Source organism: Propithecus coquereli, unplaced genomic scaffold (genome assembly GCF_000956105.1).
Source record: "Propithecus coquereli isolate 6110/MARCELLA unplaced genomic scaffold, Pcoq_1.0 Scaffold346, whole genome shotgun sequence".
Lineage (NCBI taxonomy): Eukaryota > Metazoa > Chordata > Mammalia > Primates > Indriidae > Propithecus > Propithecus coquereli.
Window position 1 is genome coordinate 455,392 of NW_012149130.1, and position 21,089 is coordinate 476,480.

Genomic DNA, 21,089 nt, shown 5'->3' on the forward strand with positions numbered 1-21,089 from the left:
GTCCTCTGCAGGTGATAGGAGGGGCACACCTGCCCCTCAGCCAGGACCAATCCTGACCCTACAGCCCCCAAGTCTGTCTCAGTAAGTCTCCCGCAGAGGCTCTCGGGGACCCCATTCTGGCTGGACCTTTGACAGCGGGTCGTCCCAGACTCAGGCACGGTCTCTGGCGGCTGTGGGACACAGCAGCTGCAGACGGGGCCCCGAAAGTCGACGCTTTGGGGCAATTCCGTGTGGACCTGGCCACTCCCTCGTGGAGGGTGGGGGACAGACCGGCACACGCAGGGGACTTCAGAGGTGCCCCAGCTCCAACTGCCTCACCCCTGCCTCCTGCCACATGCTGGGGACATGTGGCACGTCACTGGCCCAGGACAAAGACACACGGTAAGCTTCTCTCATCTGCAACTTGTCACTGTGACTGTGACAAGCAAGGAAAACCCACAGAGCAGAGCCCAAGCAAGGCAGCGGGGACCTTCTGCAGTGAGGCAGCATGGTCGGCAGCTCGCTGGCAGTTCTGCCCGCCCACGAAGTTCTAACTGGGCCCCTCCCTGCTGACCATCCTCATACTGACTCCGTCCCTTCCTTGGGCTGTCTCAGAGTCACCCTGAGGGGGCCGAGCCACACTGGGAAGGCTCCTCACTCCTAGAAGAGACAGCAGGCTCCAGTGAACCCCAGGAACATCAGAGGGATTGGGAAGAGTCCGCACCTGAAGCCAACAGCCCCAGCCCTACCGGAGGCTGTTGATGACTTACTCCCCTCCACCATGCTCTTAGGGGCCAGGCCCATCTGGGACAGGAGACGACACCGAGCTGGAGCGCCGGCCTCTCACGCAGCGGGCTCGTGCGGGGCCGACCCCAGTCAGGCCTGCAGCAAGTCACCGGGCTGCCACAGAGAGGACTGGGACTCTCCCAGCCCCAGCAGACCTGGAACCTGGGCCCTAGAAGGGAGACGAAGCCCCGGCTGTCGGGGTGTGTCCTGGACAAAAGGTAGGACCGGTGTCCGACCCCCCATGTCCCTCTCACCAACTGCTACATGAAATAAGTCATAGTCGTGGCTGAGCGAACGAAACACACCAGACAGCCTGCTTGTGCTTTTGACATGATCTCAGTTTTTATTTAAAAACATGCTAAAAACATGGTGTTCCATAAAGCCAGGACCAGGATGAAGAAAACGCACAGATACGGCATCGCAAGCAGAAAAGTGCGTCTGAAACCAACAAGCATGTGCTCCCTGCTCTCCCGTGCTGCCCGGGGCAGGCGGGCAGGGAGGCCGGGACCCACCCTGGACTGCTGCCTCACTGTGGTGGGGACGGGGGGTGGGACGGGGACACACAGGGGCCGGCCGGACTCTGAGGAGCTGAGGGACAAGAATGGACCCCAAGCACCTGGCACCCAGCTCCCGTCCTGTGCCTTGTCCCTGCTAGTTAGCACCTCCACCTGCGGGTGGGCAGGGGGCTAGAGAGGAGGGGACTGTCACTTCCACCCACCTGGATGGCCACCCACCTGGACTTCCACGCCAGCCTGGAGGGATGGCACCTAGTTCCAAGTCAAACCAGAACATCCACGAGAGTGTCGGGGTGGGGTCGGCAGCCCCTGCAGGAGCCCAGGGTGCAGGCAGGGGGGAGGGCCCCAGCTCAAGTGCATGGGGAGCAGGGGGAGACTTGCATCCTGACACCTGCTGCCGGCCTCCTGAGGGCAGCTCTCAGCTCCTGCCTGCTCACCCCTGCTGCTGGGGATGGCCCCAGAGAAAGGCTGAGTCTGTATCTCACGTTCCCCTGAAGTCGTCTGCAAACCCTCAGGGAATTTCCGTGAAAGTCTCCAAACCGCCTGCGTCAGACCTGATCGAACACACCCCGGCTTTGGCAAGGGAAGCCATGAGGGAGGAGGTTCCCCCAGTGGAATTCTGTTCCACTGAGATCACGGTCAGGAGAAGCCGGGAAGATGCTGAGCCACCTTCACTGGTGTCACCGGGTATGGCCCTCTGCGTAGCTGGGGACCCGTCGGCAGGATGGGCCAGGGGCTTGGAAGAACACCCACCCTGTGCACGGGGACTTCCGCCCACCACAGACTTGGCCAAATGACCAACAGCCAAGCACAGGGCGAGGTGAGAAGGCAGTTCTGGGAGCTGTGGGCAAGGCTCTGCAAACAGACGGGTGAGGCGGGGGCTGGGGCAGGCGGGGAACTGTGGCAAAGGCTCTGGAGCCAGAGGACACCCCAAAGCACTCCAGAAACAAGATTGCCAGGGAGGCCACCCACCTCCAAATGCACTAGGCTTTTGCTGTTGACAGTAACAAAAATTAAAAATTGCATTGATAGGCATACACAAACCCACCCAGCCCACCCACGGCAAAACGCATTATGCATCAGGACCCACTGTGCGACTCAAACACTCGTTTGCTGAGCGTCTCTCTGCAGTGGCCTGTTTGCCCCGGAATCTGCATTTTGGGGTTCCCAGGGAGGCAGCTGAAGCTCCTTAACAGGAAGATGGGCCAGAGCAGGAGGGAAGGGCAGTTTCATCCAAATGAGCATCTACCCCGTGTCCACCCAGGACCTGCCCCAGGCTTCCATCAGCACCCCTACTCCTGTCCTGGGGACGCAGTCTTCTCTCGGCCTACCCTGCTCTCCACCGCCACCCCCAAAACACGAACCCCGAACACACCCAAGTCCTATCCTCCTGGTCCCGATCTGTATGTTACTTAAGGTGGATGGAGGAGTCACTGGCTGGCTGGGTGGCTGTGCCTCAGCTCTTGGGACAGGCAGGTGAGGTTGGAGCGAGACCTGGGCCCAGTGGGAAGCCGAAAGGTGCAGGGAGAAAGGCAGCTGCCACACGAGGCCCCCTCCAGCAGAGGGCGCTGGGCCCTGCTAGCGAGCGGGGACCTTGGGCACGCTCAGTCCCACAGTCTGGACGCTTCCTAACTGCACAACCTTAAGCTGGGCAGCGTCGCTGGGCGGGGGTGTCCTGCTGCTCATCCCACACGCCCAGTCTGCACACACCCTGACTTCCTCCTGGACCGCCGTGACGTGACAACAGCCAGCTTGCCCTCTCTTGGGTTCTCTGTAGTTCTCTGGGATCGTGCAGGATGTGATGGCCACCCACCCGCTGCTGACGTCAGTGAACCCAGGGAAGGAGAGGAGGGTCCTGGGACCTAGATGGACACCATCCCCCACTCCCAGCAGGGCGGCCAGCGGCCGAGTGAGCGGCGGGGAGACGGTGGGCGCCAGTTCCACCTCCCCGTGCCGATGGCCGCGGGTCCTCTGCTGCTGCCTGGGCAGCGAAACACCAGGCCTGCGTCCCCTTCCAGAAGCGAGGGAGAAGTGAGCAGCATCCGAACTAGAGAGGTATTTGTCTGAGAGTGTGGAGCAGGAATGTCTGGAGAGTAACTGGGTGTGCAGAGCCTGTTGCAGGAACGCCCGCATGGGGTGGAGGGCAGCCTGCCACACAGCAGAGGGCAGGAGGAAGGAAGGAGGAAGAACACCAGCAACTGCCCGGCAGCAAAAGGCATAAGGACCCTGCCAGCTCTGGCCGCGTTCCTGGCAAGGTGCTTCGCCAGCCCCGGAGGACACCCCTGCACACCAGCGCCGTGCAGGCCGCTCTCCACGCGGCTGTGCTCATCTTGCCTCTTCAGGGCTCCTGTCCACCCCGGCTCCCTCCCCCTCAGTGCGTCTGGGTGAGAGCCTCCCAGTGTCACACACAGCTGTCCTCTCTTCCCACCCGTCCCCCACCCTCGGGGAAAAAAGCAAACCATTAAAGAAATCAACACAGTAAAAAGTTATAAATCAGAAAGCTAACCCTAAACTTATCTGAGATAATATTCCTGAATAATCAAAGTCAGAGTAAAATAAAATAAAAAAGCTACACTGTAAGGTATAAAAAGCCTGGCGCGATGCTCCAGGGGCCCCGCTTGAAGGCGGTCAGACCCCGCCCCGCCAACTCTCCCACGGTGGCCGTGGACGGCAGCGGCCCCCACCGGGGCGGTCTCTCCACCGGGCCCCACCCCACGCAGGGACAAACGTCAGTGTGAGGAAGGGCGGGGGCAGAAACCCGTCAGTGCTGGGGGCTCCTCCCGAGCGCGTCCCCAGCCCACCCCGTCGTCTTTGGCAAATGCACAGGTGCAGGTGCAGGAACGCGGCGCCCTGGCCCAGGTCTCCGAGGGCGCCGCCTCCCTGGCCCTCCACCCACCCAGAGTCTGAGGCTGAGGCCGCTGGTGGGGAAGGGCCGGCCGGGTGGGTGGGTGCAGGGGCACAGTCTGCAGAGTGCAGGTGACAGGAAGCTCAAATCCTCTTCCTTCCACGGAGCGTCCGGGTGGGACAGGGCCCTCCGGTCGGCGCGCTCACGCGTCGTACTTTTTCCCCGTCCGGTGGATGTGCTGGAAGAGGGTCATGGAGAACGCCATGCCCAGGATCTGAAAGACATGGCGGGGGGAGGGCCTTGGACGGAAGCTCCAGCAACCTGGGTCTGACCTCGGCCCTGCAAGTCCCGGGATGTCACAGGGCGCCTCCAGCAGGCGGATGTAACCACTGGTGTGCTGGGAAAAGGCACGAAGACAGCGGTGAACAGAGGTCACCCTGGCGACCCCGCTCGGGCGGTGCACAGGTGAACTCCGGCTGGGCCCCTGGGCTGTCTGTGCAGAAGCCATCTGCCCCCAGGTGCACTAGCACCCGCTTCAAGGGCTGCCGTGGGCACCGAATGCCCAAAGTGAGAGCCAACGGGAGCCGAGGTGGGGAGAGGACGGTGGTAGAGACCCCTAAAGACGCATGCCCAGCTGCTCCGGTCGGTTCTGGAACACGTGAAGTGCCATCTTGGGCCACCGATGAGGCTGTGCTTAGGACGAAGTTAGCACTTGTCTGTGCCCCTCCACTCCTGAATCCCGAAAGGGGTGGGGACCAGGGAAGGGCAGGAGGCAGAAGGAAGCCAGCCGTGGCCTCACAGCCACTACAGATGGCGTGCCACGTGCACGAACCACAGAGACGGTGACGGGAACACTATGTGTGCCTTCCATGGCCCTCCCAGCCCAAGGCTAGGGCGTAACTGGGGGAGCCCATGGCAGGTGCCCCCGGCCACACCGTCGGCACCGGGTGGAATCTCGCTCTCGTGCCCGCGCTCTGCATGAGGACGGCAGGCTGGGGCTCAGCCTGAAAGCGCTTACACAGGTCGCACCCGCCCCGCACGTCCCAACCAGCTATGCGTGTCCCCTGCTTCCTTTCCCGCCCCGGGCTCGGGACGCCCCCTACCTGCATGACAAGGACGCACATCCCCACCGTGCCCAGTACGTGCTTGTTGTCCTCGAACCACGTCTTCACCTTCTCGTAGCAGCCCTGGGGAGCGAGGCCCTCAGGTCAGGGTCCAGCCCAGCCCGCCCCTCCCACCCCTTCCTTGCTCTTACCTCCTGACCCCCTGACCGCAGCCCTGGCCCCTCCCCCCAAGCAGGCCCTGCCCCCACGGGTGCCGCTGCAAAGCCTGCACAGCCCCGCTCAAGCCCGCACCCTCCGACTCTCCCAACAGTGGGTCCAGCCCCACTTCCCACCTCCTCTGGGCTTCAGTCCTGCGCACCCCCATGCCCCATCAGGCCAGTTCCCGCCCACGCTCCCGCAGGTCTCTGGCTAGGCCACCCCCACACAAGCAGACCCAGGAAGCAGCTCCCGCCTCACCGTCCTCCACAAGGGGGTGGTGGCGTTACGCCCACAGCCCTGGGAGTTCTCCATGCAGCAGCGGTCGGGAACCGTGTTCTCCCCCAGCACCGGGTACCAGTCCGTGTAGTCGGTAACGCCACAGCAGCGCATCTGCCCGCAGGGCGGAGAGGGTAGTCAGACCCAGCAAGCCCGTCCATCCTCCCCCTGCCCCACAAAAGCCACCACCCTGGAGTTCAGGGAGGAAACCAGGTGCCTTTGCTTGTCCCTTAGCCAGGCCCTAGGGGGGACATGAGTGACTGCCCCTCCCTAGAGACCAGAGCAGAGGGGCTGATGCAGCCTGGACCCCCGGCAGGAGCTCAGCCCTCCACGCACCTGTCCTCTTCTCCAGCACCTCCCCCTTTTCTCTGTGGACCACCCCAAGCTGGCTGCCGGCTGGCCACCTGCCGAGCCCTCCGCAGGGCTTAGATTGGGGCATGTGGGCGCAGGGACTTGATTTCCTCCTAGAATGAGAGACTCCTCGCCTGAGCCAAGCACAGTCAGGGAGGCTGATCTAAACTAAATCCTGTCACTCGTCCCACAGCTGAGCCACTCACCACAGCTCCCCCAGGCCTGCCCACTCCTGTGTCCTCGTCCCTCTCCGGCTTTATCCGACTGTTTCTGTGTCTGACCCAGCAGTCCACCCCCACCCTATTCCTCGTTAGGATCCACAGTGCCCCACTCAGGCCCTGCCGCCCCTCCTCCCGCCCAGCCTCGCCCAGAGCACCCGACGGACCCTGACCTCGGCCTGGATGATGTTCCAGGCGTTCTTGAGCCCCACGTTGTTCTCGGTGTTGTACAGCCGCAGGCCTTCTGTCAGGTCCTTCTTGGCGTTCTCGTTCACCTGCCAGGTCCAGGGACACGACAGGTTCGTTGGGACCAGGATGCAAACCCCCTCCCCAGCCCACCCAGGCCACCTGGGCCTCCTGGTGACACAGAGGGAAAAGGCAGGGGAGGCAGCTGGTCTGGGGCTCTGCAGCCCAGCAGGAGTGGGGCGGGGACAAGCTCACACTCCCAGCTTCACCCTTCAAGAGGCCCCAATGCCACCACCGCTTCCCAGAAGAGCTGAACTCCTAGGGCGGGCGCGCCGCCGAGAGCAACAGCAGAGGCAGCACAGCTCCGACCCCCGTCCCAGCGCCAGCCACACCCACCGGTCACTTTGCCCCCCAGGACACACACGACGTCCTCCCCACAGACTGCCCCTCTCCAGACACCCTGGGAACGAGAGGGGACAGACAGGTCATTTCGACCTTAGGTCCACCCCTCGTGAGCAGGCGCCTTAACCCCTCCCACCTGCGCTTCACCTGTGACGCTGAAATCACAGCAGCCACCTCGGGGCCGTGGTGCCAATTAAGGGAACAATTCTTACAAAGAGCCAAGAACAGGGCCAGTAAAGAGCCGTCTCCATGCTGTTGTTTCTTCTCTTTCACCAAACTAAAGAGCTACTGTTTCTACTCCTAACAGTGCCTCTAACTTCAGTGTGGCCTGGGCGACCACGCCAGAAGCCAGGACGGACGCTGACAAGGCCTGCGCTGACGGCACCTGAGGGACTGAGCGTGGCCGGCCACCCTCTGCAGCGCCGACAGAAAGGCCCCCCAGTCTGGCTGCGAACTGTCCCGCCTGGTGAGGTCATAGGGGTCACCCTGCCATCCTCCTGGGCCTGAGGTGTAGCCTGAGCCTGGGGGCTGCCCGGGCCCACAGCAGGGCTCCAGGAGAGCAAGCGTGGCTGCCTGCGCTGTCGTGCTGCTCCCCCCGCGGGGCTGGGAAGCCCCTCCTCAACTCCAACGGTGGCTCTCGAATCACTCAGCCCAGCTGCCTGCGGAGGTCTGAACCCTCCTCCACATGGCTTGAACACACCCAGGGGTGGGAGCTCACTGAAGCCACAGGCCACCTCTGGCCATCCCTGGTGACTTACAGGACCCCACCTCCTAAGACTGCACAGAGCAATGAGCCCCTCGTCCCCCCAAACTTGTCTGCCCCGTGTTGCTCCCAGCAAGTTCCAAGTTCTCCCTCTGGGGCCTTCCTAACTCCTGGCTCCATCCTCTTCCCTGGCAGGTGCTAATACTACCTGCGGGCACTTCCCTCTGCCCACCCGGCCCGCCCCCAGGGCAGCGAGGTCCGCAGGCTCACCTTGTCCATGTAGACAAAGAAGAGGATGAGCAAGATCAGCTCTGCTAGGAGGATGATCAACAGGACGATGAAGAACTGGAAAGGAAGGGTCCAGGCGTGGATACGTGGCAGGGTGATGGTGGGGGGACAGGGTGCACACGGGAAGGGTGGCGGGGAAGCAGGGACAGCTGGCCCCTGAGCAGGGCTCCCCAGGTCTCGGGGGCCACCTCCTCCTGAGGAAACCCAGACAGCTCGGGCTGAGGATAAGGCACACGACTAACCAAGGGGCGGGGAGACAACGAGGGGCCAGGGTAAGCAATCCTGAGAAGAGGGGTGTGGTCAGGTACAGAACGTTCTAGAAGCAATTTCCCTGGGCTCCACTGGGCACCTGGTTGGCTGACAGTCCGGGCCTTGCCTGTCTCAGTGGCGCAAGTGCGGGGAGATCCGGAGTTCAGAGGGTGAGGGATTGGGGGTCCAACTCACACTGAGGAGGAGGCACTTGTTTTCCTTGATGGCCCCCAGGCAGCCGAGGAAGCCCGTCACCATGACGATGGTGCCGATGGCGATGATGAGGTTGGCCGCGGACAGCGAGGGGAAGCTGGGGGAGAAGGTGGCAAAGTTGCCTTGGGACACGGAGAGCCAGATGCCCACGCCAAGCAGCCCACAGCCGCAGAGCTGGAGAGGAAGGAAAGCCCGTTAGACGGTCTCGCTCCTGCATTCGTCTCGACTCCCAACTCCAGGACACAAAACGGTGAGGACCAGGCTACCGGTCAGGCCTGGTCACAGACCCAGGGTGTGTCAGCTACGTGACCCAGACAGATCCCCTAGCCGCCCTGTGCCTCAGTCTCCCCATCTGGCAAATGGGGTTGCACCAGCTCAGGGACCTCACTCAGAGGATCACTCTGAGGATCAAATATAATGAGACAGAGGCCAAAGCACGTAGCAAATACTGACAGTACTGGAGTGGTTGGGGTCACTCCACCCGACAGCGGCGAGGCCCTGGCGGTTGAGGAAGGAGGCCGGGGCGGGGGTGCCGTGGCCGGGGAAAGCGAGTGTGGACTTGTTGCTGGGGTGGGACGAGAACCTCAGGGTCTAGTTTCTTGGAGGCAGAACGTCCAGTGACCGTGTCCTGTTGCCCTGACCAGAAGGGCCATTTGCCCACTGTTCTCAGGAGCCTAAAGAACAAATTTCCGGCAGGTAGAGAAAGAAAAGCAGCGGTCGGGCTGGCTGAGGACAGGATGCGAGTCTGCGGCATCCACCCCACCGAGCCAGCTGCCGGCACGATCAGCCCAAAAGCCGAGAACCGACTGCTCCACGGCACCCCTGGGGCTGCCGGCACCACCAGCGTCACCTGGGGAAGCTTCTGTTGCATCAGCTGCAAGTGTCCGCGTCTGCCTCATTCTATGCTCGGTATCGCCGCCCCTCCCCGGCGCCCTCCGCCAGCTGGGGGAGGTGTGCGGAGTCTGAGGAGCCAATCCGCCGGCCAGCCGGTATCACTGAGCACCGACAGCATGCGGCGTGCTGCACCAGAACACCTGCAACCCCTGTGGAGACCTGCCTTTTGGGGCCCCTGTTCTGGCTGGATGGGAGCAATAAAAATGTAGCATCTACCACCCCAGGAAGCATACACCGGTGCCAGATAAATGCGACAGGCATTCAGAGGAGGCAATCGCCGTCTCGGTCAGAGAAGCCCGTTGGAAGAGGCAGTCCCTAACACACAGGTGGCGGACGCAGCGTTCCAGGCAGCAGAGGTGAGGGGGTAAGGGCCTGGGAGCCACAGGCACGGGCTGGATGCTCAGCCCCAGCTTGTCGGGCCGTGTGGCCTTGTGAACTCCTCTCGCGCAGATGAGACCATCGTCACCTTCCTCCCGGGTTGCTGTGAGGATTTAGGTGAAATGAAGTGTGGGAAGTGGGTGGCCAGTACCAGGCGCTGCTCTCTGAAAAGGCATTTCCTAGCAGTCGCTGCGTGCGGGGAATGTGCTGGCAGCTGCGACTCCGTGGCCGAGCGGGCCCTGCCCCCACGCTGCTCCGGTTCCAGGGAGGAAACACGGACACACGGGGCTCAGACGAGGCAGCCGCAGTCAGGCAGAGACGGGTACGGCATGTGCTCTGGACGGTGAGGGGAAGGGACAGAGGCGTCCCCTGGGGGAGGGCATTTCCTTCGCTCATTCAGTCCACAAACCCGAAGTGAGCTGCCACGCATCCCGTGCAGGCCCTGCTCCGAGAGCCGGAGACAGCAAAGCCCCTGCCTTCGTGAAGAGCGGATGCTTGCAGGGACGTGGCCCTCACTCAGGCAAGCGTGGCGGGATTTCAAGTGCTGATTCGTGCCACAAAGAAAAACGAGGGTGTGTAGAAAGTCAGAGAGTAACTGAGAGAGGGTGCACACGGAAAGCCTCTCAGCAAAGGCGGCGCTTGAGCAGGGACACAAATGAGAGAGCCATGTAATACCTGGGGGAAGAATGTTCTGGAGAGAAGGAACAGCCTGGCCAGCCAAGGAAGCACAGGCTGGCCCAGTGGCTGCTACCGAGCGCAGGAGGTGACAAGAAGCAAGACACTAAGTAGGTGGGGCGGCCGGGGCAGGTCACCTGGGACCCCGCAGGTAAAGAGCTTATGCAGCATCCTGGGTGTGACGGAAGCCCCGAGGAGAACGACAGGGTCTGATTTGCTGCTGCTCAGAGAAGACACTGTGGGGGTGGGGGGGTGGCCAGGAGAGCAACCAGGGGCCACTGTGATTAGGCGAGAGGTGGCGGCTTATCCCAGGTGGTTATGGAGGCGCAGTGAGAAGTGGTCCGATTTGACATGGATTTTGAAGGCAATACTGACAGGCCTCGCTGGGCTTTGAAAAATGAGTGGGATTTTCATCAACTGGGAAACAGAAAGGTGGCCCAGACTGCGCAGGGAAAAAAGGCGGATGTTTCCACGTATTACCAAACTAGAGATGGTTCGAGGAGCTGTAGGGGGATCAGAGTTAGGTAAGTCGAGCGGCTGCCTGGGTCCCCCACACTGTGGAGAGGGGTCCTGCGGCTCCCTCACCCTGCAGCAGCCCCAGGTGGAACAAGGCCAGGGCTCCCAAGGCAGGGGCACACTCAGACCCTCAGCACCCCAACTGTAGCACACAGCGCCCTGTGGTGGGGAATGGGGCCCGGCACCGCCCGTGGCCGCTAGGTGGCGCCCCCGGCCACCTCAGAAGCTCCGGGTTCGCAGTGACGCTGCAACTCTCCAACCCGTCACTCCGACTTTGCTCAGTCTGGTCAGTGTCTATGCTGCCGTCTCAATTTCTCTTTCATTAATCATACCATAGAAAATTCGTGATCTTTGTGTGAAGATTTATGGCTCTAAAAGCCAGACCCCGAAATGAGTAAGCGGAAACCCCGCCGTTGCTTGTCCTCGCTACAGGCACCTGTTGGGACCCGAGGCCGCCCCCGCCCCCCGCAGCTGGAGACGTGCAGGGCCCCCTGAACCCAGGGCTAGACCTTCCTGGGCCTGGGCGAGTCCTGGGACTCCAGCTTTCTCCAGAAGCCATTTCTCATGGGCAGCGGCTGGCGGGGTCCCTCCCTCTCCACTCTGACGCGGGGACTGCCACCCTGCCAGGGGCCTGTCTGGGGAAACCTCAACAGGTCAGAGACTCCCGGGAGCTGGTCATTTCTATTCCGGATGGTTCTCTCACTTCATATTCCACACTCTTTGATCTGGTCTGCAAGTTCCCCCAAGAAGCCTCCTTCCAACACTCGGAGAACACAGCTGGCGCCCGGTCCCAAATCCGCCTCCCTTCTCACTTCCCATCTGCGGTCCTCCCAGGCCCCAGGCTGAGCCCAGTAAGACCTGCTGCCGACAGGTGAGGCGTCCCCTTCAGCAGCCTGTACCTCCCTCCCTCGAGCCTCCCTCTCAAAGTCCTCATTCCCCTTCCGGCCTCCCCACCGGCTCAAGGCAGCAGTCACACAACTCTGGGCTGCCGTGCGCGAGTCCTGCAGCAGAGAGGCCCATGCAGCACGACGCAGCGCTGCGTGCACCCCCCTGCCACGGCGCACACCCCCCTACCACGCTCCCTATCCTCAGGGGCCTCCTGCCGGGACGCACCCCGCTCCCATCTCCAGATCCGGCACTAGCAAAGCCTCTAGGCAAGAAGGCAACAGGGAAATCTGTCCTTAATTTTATAGGTAAGGACCCTAAGGGGCAGATGGAGGTCCCCAGTCACACTGCCAGGCTGGGGCAAGAGCCTGGTTTACGGCTTTTGGTGCAGACCCCGTCTCTACCGCCTCTCCCCGGGAGACCTGGGAGTGCACACGGCACCTTCAGCCCACTGGCAGGACAGGCGGCAAGACAAGCCGCCCTGGCCCTGGCCTCACCCCTGGGTCACGGCCCACTGCCCTCCCTGCTTCTGGCCTCTGCTTTGCAGTGTAGCCTGGATGGAGCGGCCTGAATCCTTTTTCTAGAACACCTCTCTCATCATGCTGCTCCCCTGTGTGACTAACAGTCTTTGGTTCTCCAAGGCCAAATTCCCTTTAAAATGTGGGATTTGGACTAGGTCATTTCTCAGGTCCCTCCAATGTGGTCTTAGCCACCCCTGAGACATGTCGCTCCCATCCCCCAGCCCAGCAGTTCTCGAGCAGGAGCGATTTCCCTCCCCACAGGACATCTGACGTGTCCGGAGGCATTTTTGGTTGTCACAACTGAGGCGGGTGTGCTACTGGCGTGTGGTGGGTAGAGGCCCGGGATGCGGCTGAAAACCCTACAGCGCACGGGGAAGCCCCACAACAAAGAGCTATCTGACCCCAGATGTCAACAGAGGTTGAAAAACCCAACCCCCAGCCCCATCCCCATGCCCGGCGCCCACCCTTGGGCTGCCACTCCGTGAGAGCACAGCCACCGGAGAAAGAACCTGGCGTGTTCCCTCCAGCGGTGGGGCAGGGGCAGCCAGGACGGTGCTGGCTCTGAAAGGGATGACATAGCCCAAGAGGAAGAAAGTGCTGGGGAGACTCCAACTGGGCAGCTGGGGAGGGCCGGGCCAGGGCAGCTGCGAGGCTGAGGTCTAGGAGGTGGCAGTGGGCAGCAGGGAGGGCTGACCGCAGAAACAGGTTTGCCGCAGAGTCCCACACAGGCAGGGGCAAGAAGACAGGAAGCTGACCGCTGGGGCCAGAGCAGGGAGAAGTAGGGCAGGGCAGCCGCCCCACCGGGAGGATGCCCAGCCCAGGAAGGAGGCAAGGACGGTTGTGGCACAGCCAAAGCTCAGAGCCAGAGAGCTTAGCCGGTGGCATTCAGGAAAATTCCCTTCCAAAACCAGAGAGTTGTCTCAGCTGAGATGACCGAGCTATAAGGCAGAGAATCTGGGGCGAGGCAGGGTGACTCAGGGGATCAGGACCCAGCCAACGTTAGCAGCAGCCCGCCGAGGTCACCAGCCACCCCTGGTGCGGCCCGAGCCTGATCGGTGCCCTTCTCCGAGCAGGGCAGACCTAGGGACCGTCCCGAGTACCCAGCCTCCTCTGCCCCCTGCCTGCTCCCCCAATAGCTTCAATCTCAGGCTCTGAATAAATCCACATCCAAGTTTGCGAAGATGAACTCCCATCCTTGCATTTGCCCATGGCCTCTATGAGGGCCAGGATTTGGGCCCGCTGTGTTCATGGTTAAATCCCCAGAGACTAGAACAGTGGCTCCCCCTGGGCAATGCCTTTGGGCCCTCCTCCCACAGGGCGAAGGGACAAGGTGCAGCCCCTCAGCACAGAGAGGGGCCCTCAAGCCAACAGGCCATTGCTGGGCCTTCCCCGTCACCACGGGCCACCTGCACGTGCGCGGCAGATGGCCTGAGACCCAGGCGGGCCCTGGCCCTACTGTGAGCCTGCACCCCAGACCCACTTCATTTTTTGGGTCTTGTGATGAGCCTAACAGCCCCATGGCCCTTGTCCTCGTCTTTAGTTTGAAACGCACTAACGTGTAGTTTTAATATACCTTTCTGCCATGCGTCCTTATGCGTGTTTCATGCAGGCATCCCATCTCTCTGGGGTTGGGCCCACAGTTTCCCCTTCAAACCACCCTCCCTGTCGCGCTTCTACGCCCCGCTTGCATGCTGCTCAGAGCCAGGCACAGCCGGCGTCCACACCCCCTCACAGCTGCCGACTGTCTCCCACTGGCATGAGGATGGCCCCTCCCTGGGCCTAGGAACCCTCCCAGGCTTCTGCGCAGGCTTGCTGCCCACCCTCACTAAGACACAAGCACTTCCAGACCCAGGTTCATATCCTATCCATTCTTCTTCTAGCGTGGGGCCCAGAGTATGCCTGGAATACTACAACAGATTAATATTTGCTCGAGGAATGAATGAATGATGGGGATGGGGGAGACCCGAGCAAGCCACAGGCCAGGAACAGGACCAGATGTAGACAAGCAAGCCCACCTGAAGAAGAAGGCCCTGTGAACCCCATCTTCCCCACTCCTGGAACCCCCAGTGTCCCCAAGTTGCCCCCACCTCAGCCACCCTGAGCTCCTCATCACCCGCGGTAAGTCCCCGCTCCACCCTCCCAGCCCCCGTCAGAGCCCATCATGCCCCTGGCTATTCTAATCCCCACTGCGCCATGTGCCTTTGCAGAGCCAAGACACCCCGGCTCCTGGGGTCGGATGTCACTGGTGGCCCCCACCCCAACCCCTGGCCCCTGCCACCCTCACCCCCTCCCTCTGCTTGCAGGAGATCTCCAAACGCCAGGTCTCAGCACTCCTCTGTGCTTTTTACGAGCCAAGGCCAGGCCCAACATCTAATGGCATTTAATAAATTAGTTGATGTGGAAAATAAAAAAGAAAACCAAAACGGCTTTAATTTCACAGCCGGACATGCTGGCTGATAATGAACCTGCCCAGCCCTCGGAGAAGCCAACCTGCCAAGAACTTCATCACGGGGAGCAGAGACAATACATCAGTGTCAGGAGTGCGGCCGCTGCTTTGTATTTCAGACTCCCCTTGCCTCCAAGGGGACCCTGCAGCTCATTCATTCTCACAGCCATAAAGGGAGAGACAGGCGGGGCCGGGGAGGAAGGGAGAGCCGAACAACACTTCCAACTCTGCGTGGAGGGAAATGAAGGGGCAAAGCCACAGAGACATCTTGCCACAGTCACCCAGCAAGTAGGAGGACCACAGCTCGGTGGGACCACAGCGGGAGAGGCAGCCACACAGGGTTATCCAGGCACTTTGTGTTCGCCATCCCATAACATACTCCACTCCCCTTTCTGCAAGACTCTAACTAGTTAAGAATTATTTCTTTTTAACTCCAGAGTCCACTTCCCTGTGGCTAACATGCAGCAGTCCCAGTTTGCCCAAGAAGCCTGCCAAGAACAAGCAAGACAGGCCTCCGAACGTTGTCAGGTGTGTATCTAACAACATCCTTTCCCAAGTCTTCTCCTGGCCTATTAAAGGGCTTTTTCATCTTTCACCTCTGAGTCACCTCCCCGGCTCATCTATGTCTCAGACTGAAAGTCCAACTCCAGCTGTGGTAGGACCAGTCTCCCCTCCCACACTCCGAGCTCTGTACTCTTAGTAATCCAGCCTAAGCCCCCATCACTGTACCGAACCACAGCACAGTTTCGTCTCACACTGAGCTTGTGCGTAATTCAAAGCCAAATGGCGTGACTCCTTGGTCATTCTTTTTTTGACCCCACACTTTCTCTCAAAACCTCTAATGTCTTCACAACTTCACTTTGCAGCCCCCAGTGTCACCAGCTTGCATAGGTGTCAGGGAGATCATACCCATATTTTGGAGCCTAATTTTCCTTCAAATAAACATGACATAAAGCATTTGCATACCTACAACCCAGTTACATTTTGATTATTCCAGAATGGGGTTATTCTCTGTATAAGTTGGTTCTAAGAGAGAGTATCTACACACAGCCAAACTTCAGGGATGTTGCCTTTGGGAGCTACAAGCCTCTGGAGTTAATAAAGCTCTTTATAACCCCTCCCCTAATTCACCAAAACCCCCCATCAATCGAGAGTGAGTGCTGTTCACAATACTGTACCTCCTGCAACCTGAAACCCCAAAAGTACATGGGAGAGAAAGTCCCTGACGAAGGAGATCCCATCTGAGGCTCTGAGGACAGCTCCTTGCCACTCTCAGGGGGTTAAGGGCCTTGGCCGGGGGTAAATGCCCTGTCACCAGCAGTCCTGGCCGCCAGTGGCTGCACAAAGGTCCCGGTGCTCTCTGGTCCCGGGGGGGGGCGGCGTGGGGTTAGCTTTGCTGAAGCACCATCCATCCATTTGGGCTGCCTGGCCTGGCCTCAGCATGGGGGCACTGCCCTGCCTTGGGGCTCACTCCAACCAAGCCATCTGTGGGACTCCACGGTGGCACCGCCGTGGCGGCAGGGAGAATCTGAGTCTGCCCCTGGGCTTCAAAGACCAGGGCAGGGGTGAGAGACGGCCCAGTCCCCAAGACAGCTGATGCCTAGAGAGCAAGAGGCCAGGACGAGAAATGGGGAGGGACGGGGGCGTCCACCTCGTCCTGTCCTGACGCGGCGCCTTTATAACTCGTTCCTGTGCCTGGGAGAAAGGCTCGCAGAACCACGCAGCTCTCCTCCCGCACCCCCCTGCCGACAGCAGGCCCCACGTCCACTTTCTCAGGTGCCGACAGCTTTCTACCCGCTCGAACTGACACACAGGCCCGCTCCCTCCGTGGGGAGCTAGGGAAGGAGGCAGAGGCAAGTTCAGAACCCCGGGGGGCCCGATGTAGGGTGAGGGCTGCCAGGAGGAGCAAAGCCTGAGGAACAGCCCCCACGAGGATCACGAAGCAATGTGTGGCCAGGATGCCAAGGAGCAGCAGAAGATACAGAGCCCCTGCCAGCCTGGTAAAGGGGAGCAATCACTCGCCAGTCCGTAAACCCCGACTCCACGGCCGCCACTGCCCTTCCCGGGCGGGCTGCGCACGCAGGTCAGAATCGCGCTTCCCTCCCAGTCAAGCACGTTGCGGGCCTGGGCAGGGGCCGGGGCTGTCCCAGACAGACGATTCACGGCATGTGCACAGAAGGGGTGAGGGTGGGTGGGGGAGAGGGCACCCCTCGTGATGCAGTGCTCCCAAGCTCCGCCAGCCCGCCCAGCTCCTGCTCACCGCTGGCCGCGGGAGGATGTGGCCCCCCGACTGTGAGACTCTGCGGCAGGCCCTGGACGGATCCCGCAAGCAAAGGACACAGCTGTTTCCCATCCCTATTCGGGAGCACACAGAGGACACGGGCTGAACACTGACGGGGCAGGCACGGGGAAGAGCTGCCCAGGAGGGAGGCTGACAACCCACCGTCCCAGCCTCTGCTGCAGGTTTCCGCCTCTGAGCCGGTGGGAGGACTGCCCTCCGCGGGGAGTGGGGGGATGATGACTTCGGACATGCCGTTTCCCCTGACTCTGGAACTTGGCAGCACTGGGCAAGACGCAGCGTGGAGGCTCAGGCCACACACCCAGCGACAGCCCTGGCCAGCATGCTGGGCAGGAAGGGCGCCCTGTGCCAGGCAGGGATGGGGGACAGACCCGCAGCTCTCATCGCCTGCACCCCACCGGGCCATGGCTTCCCGAGCTCCGGGGCCAGGGAGGAGCCACAGGAGACAGCCTGGGAGCACAGCACGAGGCACTGCCTCGGCGCCCAAGGTCCCTGCAGAGGGGGAGGGAAGGCGGCAAGGACTCAGAGGAGTCTGGAGAGAGCATTTTCCAATCACCAGCATAGTATTTCCTCTCTTCATTTGTTTTATTTGTGCATCAGGGAGAAAGACATTTCTGACGCATCAAGGCACACGGTAATGCAGGAGCGGGGCTGCCGCCGGAGGCGGGCTGGGCTTAAGAAACCAGCCCTCAAGGACCGCATGAAACCGGCGGCCACCTGGGCTTCCCTGAGAAGGCAGAGCCGCAGGCAGCCAAGACCTCAGGCCTCAAGCCCAGGGGAGCCACGAGGTGCTGCGCAGCTCGGGAAAGCCACTTAACCTCTCTGAGATGCTTCCGTGATAACAGACCACGAGAGGAGAAAAGCACCTCCCCAGCACTTGGGAACGCTGAGATGAACAGGGCCAGGCCTGCCGAGCACCCTGTGCTCTTCAGAATACAAATACCGTGCAAGGTGTCCTGTTACTACTCAAACTCCTTGGAAACGCAGGGAAACGGGAAAAGGAAACCTTGAACTCACATTACGTCTTTCTGGCAAAGAGCTCGAATTATCTGGGAGACTGTAACTCACTCTTCAGAATGGGGAAGGGAAGGGGCTGTTTCCCTGTCTGGGGGAAAGAGCTCCCCCTAGAGGTGAAGAAAGCCACACGGTGAAAATACTTCATTACTGGGCTCCTTTCATCCGTCCAGGCTGCCTGGACTCTGCCCAGCACAGAACGGGGACTTTTAGTAGCATAACGAAGGCAATCTTCTACAGCTCGAGTTCAGCAATTAACGCCCATGATTACACGTACAGATATCGGGAAACACTGGGGCTGACAACCAGGTCCAACTCTGGCCCCAAGACAGCCACCCACACTTTTGTTATAACCTTTGACGTGGCCAATACGTGCTGTGCCCTCTCTCTAGGGATCCTGCGCCCACGGCCTGATTATTTACACTGCCAGCCAGGAGCCACGACCACCCACGCCAGGATGCTGGCATTTCTGACATGCTTCATGGGGGACACAGGCCGGTTAAGTGCAGGTCTCTCTGCCAGAGATGGTCTCGGCACCAACTTAAGTGACAACCTGAGATCCCTCCCTGCCCTGTGCCAGGGTCTGCCTGCCTTGGGGCCGACCTGGTAGAACAGGAGACCGCGGCCTGCCCTCTGCTTTCTGCGGCCTGCCCTCTGCTTTGCAACTTGTGCACTGCAATTCCCGTTACTCTGCTGAATGCTGCCTGTCCACGGTTGCCCCAGACTAACATGTCCAAAGTCACGGGGCACCCCATGAGGGAGCCAAGCCTGCTCCCCGCAGCCACGGCCTGACCCCGTCCTTCTCCCCAGTGCTCTGCTGCCACGAGCAATAAGGCAGTCACACTCCTAGTGCTGCCCACGTGCCAGCACCGTCCTGAGTGCTGTGTCTCCACTGCCTCATTAGTGCTCCCAGCCAATGGGGGGCGCTATTTTTGTCCTCCCCATTTTGAAGACGAGAAAACAAAAGCATAGCGAGGTTAAATAGTGAAGGAATCCACAAAACCTGACTCCAAAAACCATGTTCTTACCCCCCACGTTTCCCTGCTCAGACCTAGGTCATCTGTCTGGCTCTTTCTCGCATACGCCAGAAAGGCTGTCACCTAGACACGGCCCTGCCTGACAAAGGACGGCCAGCTACGCCTAGCGTGTACAAGCCGGCCCCTGTGCCCTGGAGTCTATCTGCAGACTAGCAGGACAGGATAAAAAAAGCCAGTGTAACTGTGGTCGCAGCAAGGGTGGCAAAGACAGTCACGCCAATGACGAAGCCAGCGTGACTGAGCCCACGTTACAGGCGGGAACTGTGTCCAGCTCTCTCTGCAACCACCACACAGAGCAGTTCCTATTCTTTTCCCCACTTTACAAATGGGAAACCTCAGGATCAGAGAGGTGGAGTATCTTGTCTAACCTCACACAGGGCGTTGGCAGAGCTAGGTTTTTAATCCAATTTGCTGTGACTCCAAATCTTGTGACTGTAACCTGTACATGCCTCCTACAGACCTAAAAAAAAAAAACCCAAACTTCATCTTATTAAAGATTTCAACAACGTTCCAGCCCCATCCGAGTTGAGGGAGGAAGGAATGGCGGGCCCGAGAGTGGGGCCACAGTACGCTGTGGGGCCTGGCGGGGCAGGGAGGCACAGGGCGGCCCAGCCGAGGTAGCCCACCTCTCCACTGATCCCACCAAAGCTGTGAAAACTGCTGGCTGTCCCACTCTGCAAGAGGAAGCGAGACGCAACAAAATACCGTGGAGTCCACTGGACCTTTCTGCTCCTGTGTCTCCACAAAACAGAGCTTGTGGACCCTGTGCCGTTTGTTTTCCAGAGAGCACGTCCCATACACTGTGTCCGCAAGTGGTCGTAAGAACCATTTGAGTCGTTATCCCATTTTACGGATGAGGACGTTGGACCTCACTGGAGCCCAGTGCTTTTCTGTACGATGCCTGTAACTCACTGATGTGGAAAGAGGGACATTAGGAATGTGTCCCCTTACTTGACCCGCAAGGACAGACACTTTCAGAGGAAGGCACAAAATCAACTCACAGCCTCCCCGTGCTGTGGGAGGAATGACAGAGAAAGCCTCCTGGTCACCTGCTTGTCAGCCCCTGCCGGTGCCTCGCCGGTGTCCGCCCCAGGACCCGCGCTGTGCTGGCCTCTGCAGCACACAGATCGTGGGACAGCGTCTTGCCCCCAGGAACGCCCACGCCAGCAGGACCACCAAGACCAGGCTAGAAGAAGAGCATCGGTCGGCGTTGGAGTGTGCGGGTCAGAAACGGCTGCAGACCGGTCTCGCCATGAGACCAGGCAGACTGGGGTCAAGTTCCCAGTTCCCTCATTTACCAGGCGGCAGGACCTTGGAAAACGACTTCTTCTCCAGTGCTTGTTTTTTGGGTGGGGATTAATGACGCCTACCACACAGAGTTGTAGTCGGGATTAAATGAGATCGTGAAAATAAACCTCCGAGTGTGGCCTTGCACACAGCTGTAAATGGCAGCCATTACCAGCATTTGTGGCCTGCAGCCGTCGTTCCCCAGGTTTCGGGGACTGGGCAGCTGTGAGTCCGGAGTCCGTGGCAGAAGACAGGCAGAGAGGGCCTGCTGCTGTCCCCAGGCTGCTATGGCCCCGCCCACAGGCCAGGTGGCGGCTGCGAGAGGGCGTCCCGAGCCCTGCCCACCCAGGCGCTGCAGCGTCTGCCCAGACAGGCTGTACTCCCTGCCGTCCCCGGTCCCCAGCCGCCCATCTCCGGGAGGCGGCGTGCTTTGTTTTGGCACAGAGCTGCTGCCGTCTGTGCTCTGGACCGTAAAACAAGTTTTCATCAATAAATTAAGATAAGCGGAAAGCCAGCTCGAGAGGAGGCGGGCTGAGGCGGGCGGGAAGTCACTCTGTGACCCAGAAGGGGCCAAAGCGAATCCAAAGCAAGACTGCGTTCCCGCCCCCAGCCCTGGGCCCAAGTGCCCCGCCATTCTACTGACAGGGCTTCTGGGAGAGAGGGAGGTCCCGTTAAATCCTCGGGGCACGTGAGCCCCGTGTCACAGCGACAGGTAAAGTCAGGCTCTCAGCAAAGCTCTGAGCCAAATAAGGATCCCAATCACTGTGTTAGACCAGCTAAGTCACTCAGACACTTGCCCGCCCAATTACTAACACCGTGAAACCTCCTCTGCAAATGACAACGCTGTTCTCACGAGCCTCCTCC

General features: G+C 60.4%; 1 protein-coding gene and 1 pseudogene across 5 annotated transcripts in view; both read right to left on the minus strand.

Moving 5' to 3' along the window:
* Positions 1–1,085: 1,085 nt before the first annotated feature.
* On the minus strand, positions 1,086–3,413 carry LOC105815784 (annotated as a pseudogene). Its single transcript, XR_001137763.1, has 2 exons — positions 3,094–3,413; positions 1,086–2,525 (listed from the first exon to the last, which is right to left on the minus strand). The product of XR_001137763.1 is annotated as an uncharacterized LOC105815784 (transcript).
* Positions 3,414–3,776: 363 nt separating this feature from the next.
* The window catches only part of TSPAN9 (tetraspanin 9), a 192,510-nt gene continuing 175,197 nt past the window's right edge, over positions 3,777–21,089 (minus strand). For all 4 annotated transcript variants that reach the window (XM_012651068.1, XM_012651067.1, XM_012651070.1 and 1 more), the window contains 6 exons: positions 8,256–8,447; positions 7,794–7,868; positions 6,406–6,507; positions 5,646–5,777; positions 5,229–5,312; positions 3,777–4,399 (listed from right to left, as the gene is read on the minus strand). In XM_012651068.1, coding sequence (XP_012506522.1) covers positions 4,328–4,399; positions 5,229–5,312; positions 5,646–5,777; positions 6,406–6,507; positions 7,794–7,868; positions 8,256–8,447 — 657 coding nt within the window. In that variant the 3' untranslated portion in view covers positions 3,777–4,327. The remainder of the gene's footprint in view (positions 4,400–5,228; positions 5,313–5,645; positions 5,778–6,405; positions 6,508–7,793; positions 7,869–8,255; positions 8,448–21,089) is intronic.